This window comes from Dipteris shenzhenensis, chromosome 2 (genome assembly GCF_047967505.1).
Source record: "Dipteris shenzhenensis isolate YYH24624 ecotype China chromosome 2, Dip_SZ_1.0, whole genome shotgun sequence".
NCBI lineage: Eukaryota > Viridiplantae > Streptophyta > Polypodiopsida > Gleicheniales > Dipteridaceae > Dipteris > Dipteris shenzhenensis.
Window position 1 is genome coordinate 27,278,618 of NC_141597.1, and position 13,518 is coordinate 27,292,135.

A 13,518-nucleotide genomic window follows, 5' to 3' on the forward strand; every position below is an offset into this window, starting at 1 on the left:
GCTTTTGCAATTTTATGCATTGGAAGGCTTGTTCTTGCACATTGAAGCAAGAAATTTTCAGTTTGGGACACATTGGAAGAGGGAATCTCAAAGAATTCAGAATATTCCTTGAGCTTGATGGCAGAGGTTATGCATTTGTGAAGTAGTGCTTGGAGCACTTGGATGCATTGACATTGTTGCAAAAGTGGTACTGATTTCCTTTATGCTTGGATTGTGCACATTTGTGGTAGTCAAAATTTGACTTTTGATCTCAAAAATTGGGGCTTTTGGTGCACAAGTGCTCAGCAATTTTTTGTGACACTGGAATAGTGTCTTGGATGCCAATTTTGGATGCCTTTGCGTTGAGAAAAACAAGAATATTGTTTGCTGCAGATTTATGACTGTTTTAACTGTCATTTTGGGACAGTTTTCTCTGAGTTTTGGATGCCTCTATCTCTGTCACAAGTTGGGACAGAATTTTGAGTGAGTTACACTCAGTTTTGCAGGCATATTTCACTCAGTTTTGGAGTCATATTGGTGCAGGAAATTAATTACAGTTTTGGTACTGTTTATACATTCAAGGTTGGAATATATATTGGCTGCAAGTTCTCTTCAGTAGAGGACAGATTTTATAAGCTCTTTTAATTTCCTTTGCTGTTTTTTATTTGCTGAGATATGGCTTCAAGTGGGAGTGAAGGTGGTTCACTTCTTAACATCAAGAAGTTGGAAGGAGCACACAATTTTGCCATTTGGCAAAAGCAGTGCTATAATGTGCTTCTTCAAAAGCATCAAGCCCGTCCTATCAAGGAAAAGGGAGTGAAGCCGGCAAATATATCAAATGATGATTGGGAAAGTGTTGATGAATTGGCACGTTCTACAATCATGCTTTCTATTTCAGATGTGCTTCTATTTAATGTTGAAAATGAGAACACTGCATGGGATATGAGGAAAAGGTTGGAAGATTTGTATGCTCAACAAAGTGCAGCAAGCAAGGTTTATTAGCTCAAGAAGCTCATGGATCTTAGGATGAAGGAGGGCACAATTATGAGTGTGCACCTCAATGAGTTTAACTCTATCATCAAGCGGTTGGCAAATCAGAAATTCAACATTGATGATGAGTTTAAAGCGACATTCTTGCTTTGCACTCTTCCTGAGAGTTGGGATATTTTCAGAACATCTTTGAGCAATTCAAATCCTACTCTTATTTATGCAGATGTTGAGAGTCAGCTTCTCATGGAGGAGATGAACAAGAAGAACAATTTTTCAAGTAAGTCTTCCACTGCTCTTAACACAAGAGGAAGACCTCAGAATAGAGGCAATGACATCCAAAGGAACAGATCCCGCAGTAAGTCACGTCCTAAGAAGGATATTGAATGTTTTCACTGTGGCAAAAAGGGGCACATGAAGAAAGATTGCTTTAAGCTGAAAAGGGAGCAGAAAAAGAGCAACAACAACAATCAGGATGCCAAATATGATAAAGGCAAGCAACAAGTAGAGAGTAGTAATAGTGGTGTGAAGATTGAAGAGGTAAATGCAGTCACTCATGAGAGTGAGGATGACATTTTGTTTGTTTCATCACTTGATGCACATGCTTTGGTCACAGAAGAAGACGGTGACATGACCACTTGGATCATTGATTCAGGTGCTTCCTTTCATGTAACATCACACAGGGAGTGGTTTTGCTCATATAATGGTGGTTTACAGGGTGTTGTGCATCTTGGAAACAATTATGCATGCTCTATTGCAGGGATTGGAGATGTGAAACTTGCATTTTCTGATGGCACACATTTTATACTTCATGATGTTAAGCGTGTGCCAAAGCTGAAAAAGAACTTAGTTAGTACTGGTCAATTGGATGATCAAGGCTACTATACTGTGTTTGGTAATAGTAGGTGGAAGATAACCAAGGGCGCCAGAGTCATTGCAAAGGGGTACAAGTGTGATACTTTGTATACTTTGCATGTTTCTGATGTAAAGAATCATGTGTTTGCCGTAACTGAGGTGCCAAAGGTTTCATTGTGGCATGGCCGGTTAGGACACATGAGTGTTAAAGGAATGCAAGTACTATCTCAATTGGGTTATTTTCCGTCTCTGAAATTTTCAGGATTTAAGCATTGTGAGCATTGCATTTTTGGTAAGCATTCACAGTCACCACATAAAGTGACCTTGTAACAAAGATTGACACCCTTAGATTTGGTACATAGTGATGTATGTCAAATGCCTCAGTTGTCTATGGGTGGTCATGAATACTTTGTTACATTTATAGATGATGCCACAAGGAAAGTATGGGTCTATTTCATCCAGAGGAAGGATTAAGTTTTTGGTGCATTTCAAAAGTTTGTTGCCTTGGTTGAAAATCAGACAGGTAAGAAGTTGAAATGCTTACGCTCTGACAATGGAGGAGAATATGTCTCCAAAATATTTCAAGAATTTTGTGACATGAAAGGGATAAAGAGGGAACTCACAAGCCCTCATAATCCTCCATAGAATGGAGTTGCAGAGCGAACAAATCGGACTATTCAAGATAGAGTCTGTAGTATGATGTCTCATGCTGCCGTACCCCATGGTTTTTGGGCAGAGGCTGTTCAAACAGCCATTCATGTCATCAACAGCTCACCGAATAATCGGTTGGATGGTAAAGTACCCGATGAATAGTGGTATGGCAAGCCACCTTCATATAAACACTTGAGAGTGTTTGGCTGTGATGTGTATGTGCACGTACGAAAAGAGCAGCGCAACAAACTCCAACCAAAGTCAAATAGATGCATCTTTATTGGATATGGTGACAGTGGTGAAATGGGGTATAGATTGTGGGATCCCGTTGGAAGGAAGATTATACGCAGCAATGATGTGATTTTTCATGAGGAAAGCATGCACAGGCAGCCCACTCAAAAATCAGAAAATAGGAAGGTTGTCTTTGAAGAAATCATTGTGAATAGACAGCAAAATATGCCCAATAATATGCAGCAAGGTGCTACTGCAAATGTCCCTAATGCGCAGGGAATAGAGGCTGAGAATCAGCCCAATCAAATTGCCTTTGATATGCCACAGATAGAGCCACATTTGGGTGATGTAGGACAGCCAGAGGAGGCGGTACAGCCACATAATATGGCTGATATGCAGGCTGAACAGCCAGCCAATCAAGATAATTGGGTAAGAAGATCCACCAGAGTCTCCAAACCTCCTGATAGGACTACGTGGCTGATTTTGTCATGCTAACAGATTGTGGTGAGCCTTCATGCTATCAAGAAGCAATGAGAAGGCATGATAAGAGGAAGTGGGAGAAGGCCGTGCATTCAGAAATGGATTCTCTTATCAAAAATAAAACATGGGATTTGGTGAAACTACCAACTGGAAAGAATGCCTTACCATGCAAATGGGTTTATAAGATCAAGATCACTCCTAATGCTGAGAACAAATACAAGGCAAGATTGGTTGCCAAGGGGTTCAAGCAATAGAAGGGCATTGACTTTGATGAAATTTTTTCTCCTGTGGTGAAAATGACAACATTGAGGGCTGTTTTGGCATTGGTTGCACATGAGGATATGGACTTGTGTCAGATGGATGTCAAGACTGCATTTCTCCATGGTGATCTTCATGAGGAGATTTATATGGTTTGTCAGTGAAGGCAAAGAAAAGTTGGTATGCAAGCTGAAAAAGAGCTTATATAGGTTGAAGCAGGCTCCAAGGGAGTGGTACTTCAAATTCCATACTTTCATTCAATCTCAGGGGTTTAGGAGAAGTCATGTTGATCATTGTCTCTATACCAAGAAAGCAAAGGATGGTAGTCTTATTTTGCTCATCATTTATGTTGATGACATGCTTATTGCAGGCAAATCTCGGTATGAGATCGATGCATTGAAGATGGGACTGCATAAGACATTTGATATGAAGGATCTTGGTGATGCAAATCACATTTTAGGGATGCGCATCATACGGGATAGAAATCAGAAATTGCTCTATTTGTCTCAGAAGGAATACTTTGGCAAGCTTTTGCAGCGGTTCAATATGAAGGGAGGAAAGATTCTTGGTACTCCATTGCCTCCATATGTGAAACTCAATCAGAAAGACAGCCCACAGTCAAATGATGAGAGGGCTTAAATGGCCAAGATTCCTTATGCATCCACGGTTGGTAGTCTCATGTATGCAATGGTGGCTACACGTCCAGATATTGCCTTTGCAGTGGGAGTTGTCAGTAGATACATGGCAACACCTGGCAAGAAGCATTGGGAAGCCGTGAAAGGTATCATGAGATATCTTAAGGGCACAATGCATGTGTGCATTTGCTTTGGGAAGAAAGACTTGGTTCTTCATGGGTTCACAGACTCAGATTTTGCAGGATGTGTACACCAAAGAAAGTCTACTACAAGATATGTTTTCACCTTAGGTGGTGGTGCTATTTCATGGATCTCTCGGTTGCAGAAATGCATTGCTTTATCTACCACAGAGGCAGAATATGTTGCAGCCACAGAGGCGTGCAAAGAAGCCATATGGTTATCTCGTCTAGTGGGAGATATTGGTTTATCAGGAGAGGTTCCTATTTTGCATTGTGATAGTCAGAGTGCTATTCAGCTAGCACGTAATCCTGTGTTTCATGCCAAAACGAAACACATCGAGGTGAAATATCATTTTATCAGAGAGGTGCTAGAGGATAAGCGTATTCAGCTTGTCAAAGTGCACACTGATGACAATCCTGCAGATCTTTTAACTAAGAGTCTTAACCCGCAACGCTTTGCACATTGCAGAGTACAGATGGGTGTTGGCTGAGTCTCATGATTGAGATTCTCTTGTATTTTGTGTATATGTTTTCTATGTACACTTCTTCCTCTTTTTGGGCACATTGCCTTTAAGTGGGAGATTGTTGGGGATAAAGGCATAGTGTGCTATCCCTTGTATAAGTGGTACTTATAATGCCACGTCATCACCTTATCTATTCTTTGTATAAAACGCAATAAGGGAAGTCACATCGAAGACTTTTGCTTCCCACAAAACGTGTGTTCTCTCTTTTGCTCTCTCACCTTTCTCCATCTCCCTCTTGCTTCCGCTCCTTGCTCCCATCAGAGGGGCTGTAGTATTTGAACTATCCACTGAAAATTCTAAAATGCAAGACAAAAAAGCATAGTGCTCTTCCACAAAGTTGGTTGTAACATCTCCTCCATCATGTGCATTAGGAGCTGATGCATCTGACACAGCCATACCTGAATCCCTTTTCTTTTCTTTAGCTATGCGCTTCTTGCATTCACCAATGTAATGACCTGGCTTCTTGCAGTAGTGACAAATGCCCTTCTTTTTAGGCTTATCTGCATCACCTTTAGCCTTATAAGAGAGCTGTCCTGAATCAGCTTTATGCTGATGTGCGGGCTGATTAGCATGTTGCTTTTGCTGCCATTTTCCTTTGGGCTTAAACTTAGAAAGCATGGCATGCTCGCCAGCCCGTGTTGCCATATTTCTCAGCGAGGTGTGGAAACCAAGATAAGACTAAGGAAGAGAATTCAAAGTAGTGGTAATCATCTCTAAATTCGAAATAACTTCATCTATATTCAACAACTGTTCTCTCAAATCTTGAAGTTTTGTGATGTGAGCATTCATGGAATCTCCCTCATCCATATGTGTTTGAGATAGCTCTCCCTTCAGGAAGAAAACTCTGGCATCATTTCTTGCTGCAAACATACTCTCTAAAGTCTCCCATGCTGCCTTTGAGGTCTTGCATGACCGAATATGAGGAAAAATGAACCTCTTGACAGAAAGAGAAATCACAGAAAGAGCTTGTGCATCCATAGAATCCCATCTTTTCTACTCTGATGTGGGAGCCATTGGAGTAGCAGCTGCTCCAATTACTTGTGCTGCATTTTGACCTCTACCCCTGCCTCCAGCTATAGGAGTGACAAGTGTAGCCACAGATTCTTACCTTGCCTCATCTCCATTGACATAATCCCAGAGATGTCTGCCAACCAAGATGTTGTGAACCATAAAACTCCACAAGGAGTAGTTGGTGTCATCCAACTTATCCTCCTGTGCGAGGACTCCAAACACCTCATTGGGGTTGTTATGAGCCATTTCTGCCAGAAAACTCAAAAAAACGCAGCAAACTAGGCATGTAAAATCCCTTCCTGCAAAAAAACGCAGCAAACTAGGCACGTAAAATCCCTTCCTGGGATGTAAAATGCACAACCAGAGTCTGCCAGAAAATTCTGCCCACTGACAATTACTGTCACAGCCTATCACAGGCTTGAAATGCACCACAATACTCTGCAAATGCCTGAAAATTTGCAAAGAATATCTGCAAAAAGTGGCAAAAGTCTGCAATTTTTTTTTTTTTCCATGAAAAAGACTTCTATTAAGTAAGAACAAAAACCCGCGAGAGCAAGCTCAAAGCGGAATACATCATGAAATCATGAGGATAATAAAAAACCCCCTCAGAGTGAGGTGGAAAGAAACCAAGGCTGAGGCTGAAAGTGCCATCTCAACCCTGTAGTAGATTCAGAGAAGAAAGGAGAATCCTTCCATTCCCTGAAGAAAGAAGCCCTCCTAGCTGAGGCTGCACGGGAGTCCCCCTGCATACCCGTCCAAAACTACTTGCAAATCTCCCAAATGCTCTTTCAACTGCCAAATTGCATCTGAAATGCAAAAGCCCCAAATTTCTGCAAGAAATTGCACCTGAAAGGAGCAAATCAACTAAAAGCCCCAAATTTTTGCAATTCTCTGCGAAAAATGCAAAAGCCCCAAATGTGCTCCCAAAATGCAGGTCAAGCAATGGCTCTCTGCAAAAAATGCCTGCGAAAACACATTCCAAAATTCACCGAGCGAGAGTGTGAGCAAGAGTGGAATCTGAACGTCTGAATAGAATGAGTGAATTACAAAAGTGAAGTGAGGGGTTTTGTCTAAGTGACAAAACCCTATCCTATCCACTAACCGTAGTTAGGGATTGGACTATGGTTAGGGGGAAAACCTCAAAGAGGAAAAAGTGCCCCTAACCTACTTATTACAATACATTGGCCACTGCCTAGAATATAATAATAATTCTAACAACATTTACGCATATGTATGCATCTACACATACATACATACATGTATGTGTGTGTGTGTGTGTGTGTGTTATAGAAATGGAATATAGGAAGGTTATATTTCATCCTCTATAAACAGTAAAGTTTCAATCTCATGACAATCACAAGTTTGACAACCATAAACTCCATCATGCATAACAGAGATTAGCTACTATGATACCCCCACTAAGGTCATAGTACCCAAGGGTAAGTTTAGATTCTAATATAAAAATATATACTCACACATAAATATCCAGCACCAGACACACACGCACGCACACACGCACGCACACACATTTGAGCCCCAATTTATTGAGCATCCGTTTATACAAAGGTCTTTCTGTCAGCACTCTGGAGGTGAAAGACAGACTAAGCAATGATGGAAAGGAGAAGGGAAATCCAAAAGTCTGAGAGCATTAGACTATGTTCAATCACATGACCAATCAAAGATGAGTTAATGAGGTTGCTAATGAGGTTACTCTCAAGTTATCCCTACCTAAAGGATGTATAATTTATCCTGCCAGTATATTAGTAGATGCCTACACACTATCAGCCTAAGATTTTATTCCTTTACAATATGCAATAAATTACAAGGGTTACATGAATTGGAAAGAAAATCTTTAAAAAGTGCGCAGACATGCCCAAAAAAACAGAAACTTGACAAAATTTATGATTCCTCAAGGAGACGAAAATGTTCCACAATCACAAGCACAGCTAACACATCATATAGTAAGGCATACAAATAGGAAACTGTTACATAAGTACAATGTTGATGCTCCTATGACAATGAAATTCTAGTTTGTCAGTCCTTTGTTGCCCATTGCAATATGACCGTCAGGTGCTATCAGATGGGATTAGGGGAAATACTAGAACCTGCAGCATTTGGAGCCTAAGATTGAAGTTTGTACTATCTATCAATAGAAACCAGATGAGTTTAAAACCAGTATTATAGCAGAGCATTGGGCTGTACGATAGCAGATGGACTTGGGACATGGTGACATGAACAATATCTGGACAGAGCCTCCTACCATAATTTAGTAAGGAGGTGAACTAGTTCAAGAATGCCCCACTATGCAGAAGGCATCTATCGTATGAGATGCGTAGTAAGCAAGGCCAAGCCATGCCTGTTCAATTCATGACCTCTACACTTCGGGTTATGCGAAACAGCTGGTAATGAGTTTCCGATGGTGCTTCTTGTATCTTAAAGTCTGATACTTTGATCGAGCAGATACACCTGTAGTTCAGGTTGTCTGGGTAGGTACTATAATGCTCTAGTATATGTAGCTGAAGGGCCTAGGTCCATGTAAGAGGGGCCCATTACCATTCTATAAGGCATCCCAGCCGGGTGAATTGATCTGGATAGCAATTTTGCGATGAGGCACCTTTGTAATTTCAGACCCAGTTTCCAGCCTCCCATTTTGGCACATCTGTAAAATAAATACTTAGTATATAGAATGCTGAATGCTTGCTACTGTCAGTCTTTGGGGGACGCGTTCTAAACAAATCAAATCAGATGGCTTTAGCAGGGCTCTGCATAAGCATTCTCTACAGATATGAAATGCAATGTGGGAGAACACGTTTGGTGAGTAACAAAAACAGACAAAAAATAGTAGCAGTTCCCAAAAAAGCGGGGATGCATTTGGACGTCCTCAGTAGGTCATAGTCTCTTCTACTTGGAAATTAGAGGCATCTGGTGAGTCTCCAGTTCCTTCCAAACCACATAATCTCCATAGAGAGGGGTCTGGGGCACCTGGCTTAAATTACACGTGTAAGCATTCGAAGCAAAGAACGGGATCATTACAGGCACTTATGTATCCACGCAAAATTACCTGAAGGAGAGTTTGATACATGTGAGTTCCAAAAAAGCTTGCCAACTCTGTTTGTGCATAAGTGACTGCTGTCTCAAGAGATCCCACCTGCAAACGAGGGAAATGCAATATGCAATTGAGGCTAACCAAATAAATCTCAGATATTCATACCATGTACTAGAAAACCTTATTTGCCCTCCCACAAAGTTGGTACCCTGTTTCATCCCTTTCTGGATTGGCAAACAGACAGATGTTAAAAGATGATCTTATTAGAGATTCCAGACAATGAAACTCTTTTGACTATAGAGATATATAAATGTGTATCCTCTCGGGTGTATATGGATGTTCCTATATTTAATCATTTACATCACAGTCCATGAGTCGGGCTGCGAATTGGTGTTCATCCCTTGGTGCAAATTTGGAACTCAAACCCTTATAATATAAACAATGTCGCATGTTCCCCAAGCCTGAGGACACGTATCCCTTGACGTCTTTTGCATCTACCTTCACAGACACTAAAACCAAAAATTAAACAGAGGCACCCTATCGTCTATGCAAAAGAGGAAGTCTGGATACAATCACACAAATGCAGCTGCAAGTAAGGAGCCAATCGCAGTTACATTGTCCCAAAAAATGCTTGAGCATACATTAATGATCATTTACTTGCAATGTGCTATGCAATTGCTGTATGTATTAAGTGGTTCGGTGACTGTCCTTTTCATATATTAACCAATAAAGGATGATTCTATTACAAAATAAAAGAAACTGAAGCATTCAAAAAAGGAGGCTGGTTATAATCTTTGATTTTCTAATCTTTCAGGACTATATTGATATTTTGCATGGTTCAGAGTCCAGACAGCAGCCATTAGACTGCAGCACATGGCAATCCACAATAACGCACAACCAAGGGTGAGCCTGAAAAAATTGTGGGGGAAAAGGGCCCGTGATGCCTTATTCTAGGCTTCATCCTAGCCCGATTGCACCTCAAGGTGTATGCAAAAATCCAACCATAATCTGCCTACAGTGCCATGTGTGGTGGAAGATATCCTTCACAAGACCTGTGTGTATCTCATATACTAGGTGCTAAAAATTGATGGTGTTTGGTAGGGAAAATATGTCGACGAGGATGAGTGGATTCTTCAAGTCCTTATACAACTTATTTGAAAGCTAAATGGCCCAGAAATGCACTGTTGCTGGCTGTGAAATGTCTGTTATACAGTTGGCAGAAGCGGTCCATGATCGTTGCTCCAGCCACAGACACTCTGGAATGCCTTTGTATACAAATCCACCTTCTAGAGATGCCATCTTGCTAAAGAGCCTTAAATACATTTTAGAACTTTGAGCTTATGCCCTGCTCTCTTAGCTGATGCCCAACCCTCAAGGACCTCTAACCTTTCCAGCAATTTATGGATGGTTTACCGTATCAAATGGATGCCATAACACCCTTCTTGAATGGAGATTGGCTTATGTGCACCAATGACAAGAGCACAAGGTATGTAAAATCAAAAAACACTTTTTGGGATAGACCAGTCACCAAGCAGCTCATGCATGGCAACAGAAGACACATCAAGCTTTCACATCATGGCAATAGAAGACACATCAGGCTTCCTTAATTATTTGCCATTAAGGACAATCCAAAGTTTAGATTATCCATAATGGCAATAACAAGCAAAATATTATAGACGTGAAATATGAGCTGCCACTTATTGTATTATGTAACATGTAATTTTTTAATCTTATTTTGTACAAATGCTGCGCATTTATGTGTGTCCTCCTTGACAAACCTTGCCACATGGCTCTGAGCGCGCGTGCACGCCACACACACACACACAACTTATATCCAATGCCTTGGCAGCATTCAAATGTCCTGACATAAATACATGCATGCCTACAGCCTTCACCCTCCTTGCAAGGTGATCAGCTACTTTTTCTTAATAAAAGCACAGTGTGCCCTAGAAACTATCACTTACATAATTGATACCCTCTGCACTTCACAAGTTGATCATACTACATCATACTCACCAGTGAACCGGAACATTCTGAGAACGTCGGATGCCGAAACAAGAACATGGGAGCATGTGAAAGACGGTAAGGGTCCATGAGACTGAAAAAACCAGATACAAGGAGAGCTTAAGGGGTGGGGTAACTAAAAATGGGTACCCATACCCAAGGCTAGTGTCTGAGACGAGAAAATAGATAGATACATGGCCCTCTCCGTGCGAGAGAGAACCAAATGTGAAGAGGAATGAGAGAAGTCCCTTGGATGATGGCCAACAAATCAGCTATCCATTTCAGTGACTGGGCTTCTGTATGACAGCTGTTGGACCAACTCCACCATTCGGCTGAGGATAGATAATATGCTCATTCAACAGTGGCTCTGATTTGGTGAGGGCTGGCATCGTCGAGGAAGAAAATCCGTGATGGATCAATGCTGCTGCTCAGCATGAACAGACTGTCCAGGTCCCTCTTTCCTCTCCTGCAGCCTCCAAGAGAAAGATTGTTATCTGACAAGTGCTACCATCAGAAAGGAAATGTCTGCAGTCCTCATGTGAGTGTTCATCTGAGGTCAAGACTGTTGAGTCATGCACTTTGGGTCTCTACTACGCCTAGTCTCTTGTTGCCCCTCGCTTGGATCACTGGAGAAAAGGTCCGTGATCATCCTCTGACTAAGCTCTGATGGTCCCTCCGGTGCTGTCCTATGCACTCATATGCTCTGTCTCTGGGCCTGGATGATGAAACTGGCCACGCGTCGCTGATTGAGATGTACCAAGAACTCTCTGAGTGGGCCAAAAACGCTCCTGAAAAGACAACGATAATGTCCACTGATCTCATAGTACACAATGCATTTGAACGCAAAGTGCTCCTTTGTCTCGGTCTTTTGCGTATCACATAAAGTGTAGAGAAAGGGGAAAGGAAGAGAGCTTGAGGGAAGAGAGGCTTAAGTGGATGCAAGAGAGTGGAGGGTGGAAGCTTGAGGAAAAGTGGAAGGGGCGAGTTGAGTTGAATGGTTGATTGGACTCATGCAGTAGAGCGTGGAGGAAAGAGAGCTTAGAGAGGAGGGGTGGAGTGGAAGGGTAGTTGGTAAGTCTAGGGGGAATGACGGATGCAGGGTGAGGGTAGCAGAGTGAGGAAAAATGCAAAAATGGCACTTTCAGGCTGTTTAACGGTTGTAGAGTGGCACCAAATACTAGAACACCAGGGAACAACATTCCAAACATTGTTGCAATCAAACATGTTGGTAAAATATGAAACGTCCAAACATTTGGCTGTTTCCAAATGCCAGACTTTAAAGAGGGCAAATGTAATTTGGGAGCTCAATGTCATTCGCCAAATTGGAGAAGCCCCCTTTCGTACACCTTGAGTGTCTGTACAGGTTCTCAAAGTCCATACAGATTCCAAGAGCCCGCTTAACACTTGTCCGTGCAGCAGCAGCAACTACCATATGCTTGTAGGTCAGTCTTGACTCTTCTTCCAACGTAGTGCTTGCTGAGTGCTCCCTACATCTGTCACAGTAGTTCAGCTTGCAGCTTGCCGTACAGGTCTGTATCAATCTTCCGTACAACCTGCGCCAATCTGCCATACAAGTCTGCATTAGTTCTCCGTACTGCCTGCACTCTCTTTCTTTCTATCTCCCAAGCAACCATGGACCGCCAAAGAGATGCTATGTGCAGTCACGTTACGGTTGCAGCCTCCTATGGCTCCATGGGTATGAAGAGGATGTCTTGCAACTATTGTGGATTGGAGGTGTGTAGCAAATTAAGACACATTTGGGAGGTGTATCATCCAAATGTGTCGAGGTATGCATGCAACTCCCACTTGAAGTGGCTCAATCTGCATTTTCAGCAGCTCAAGGGGATGATACTGATGACGTTGAGCCCAGCATGAAGAAGCAGGCGAGAGAGGACAAAGATGACCCCTTTGCAGAACTTAACAGTGAGCCTAAAGTGATTAAGGATACTAGTGGAGGATGCCGTTCAGGTTTCCAGTGCATCAAGCTATCAATGAGAGCCATGTAAGGAAAAAGCACGCAAGGAGATGCGCATGACTTCTAATAGGTGTAATTTGCTTTTTCATGTCGCAAAAACACCACAATGGAGGCGAATGATAAGATCCATTTCTTGCATTGGTGAGGAATGGGAGGGCCCTTCATGTGAGGCCTTGCACACAAGGGAATTGCAGGAGGAGGTTGATTTTCTTCAATCCAAGCTGAAAACTATGAAGCAAGCTTGGGTAAAGTATGGCTGTAGCATCTTGTCAGATGGATGGAGTAGTGTCTTGTTGCAACTTGCAAGGGCACAACCGCTATCATCAGCATGTCATTAATATATTAGTGTCTTGTTACAGTGGAGTATTTATCGTCACATCAAGCAAGCGATCTTGGATGTGGGCATCAACAAGGTAATACAGGTTGTGACAGACAATACAAGCAATTGTGTGTCAATGGGGCGAATGGGTCAACGACGGATTTCCATCTATTGTATCGAGTCCATGTGCAGCCCATTACTTGGATTGGTTGATTGAAGATATTGAAAAGTTACCATGGGTGTCAATCCACTCCCTTTATTGCCCAAATTAGTATACTAATCACTGGGGTTAGTCAAAAAGAAGAACGCTGATTCAGATGGCTCTAGAGTCAGAGCCATATTGAGTGAGATAGAGAGGAAATAGGGTAGGTTATGCTCTAGGTC

The 13,518-nt window shown here is 42.0% G+C and overlaps 1 protein-coding gene across 2 annotated transcripts in view; it reads right to left on the reverse strand.

The window, feature by feature from the left end:
• LOC147904563 (ran-binding protein M homolog) overlaps nt 1–13,518 on the reverse strand; it is a 112,509-nt gene that overhangs the window by 10,317 nt on the left and 88,674 nt on the right. For both annotated transcript variants that reach the window (XM_087387303.1, XM_087387312.1), the window contains exon 11: nt 8,852–8,938. In XM_087387303.1, the coding sequence (XP_087243429.1) occupies nt 8,852–8,938 (87 nt within the window). The remainder of the gene's footprint in view (nt 1–8,851; nt 8,939–13,518) is intronic.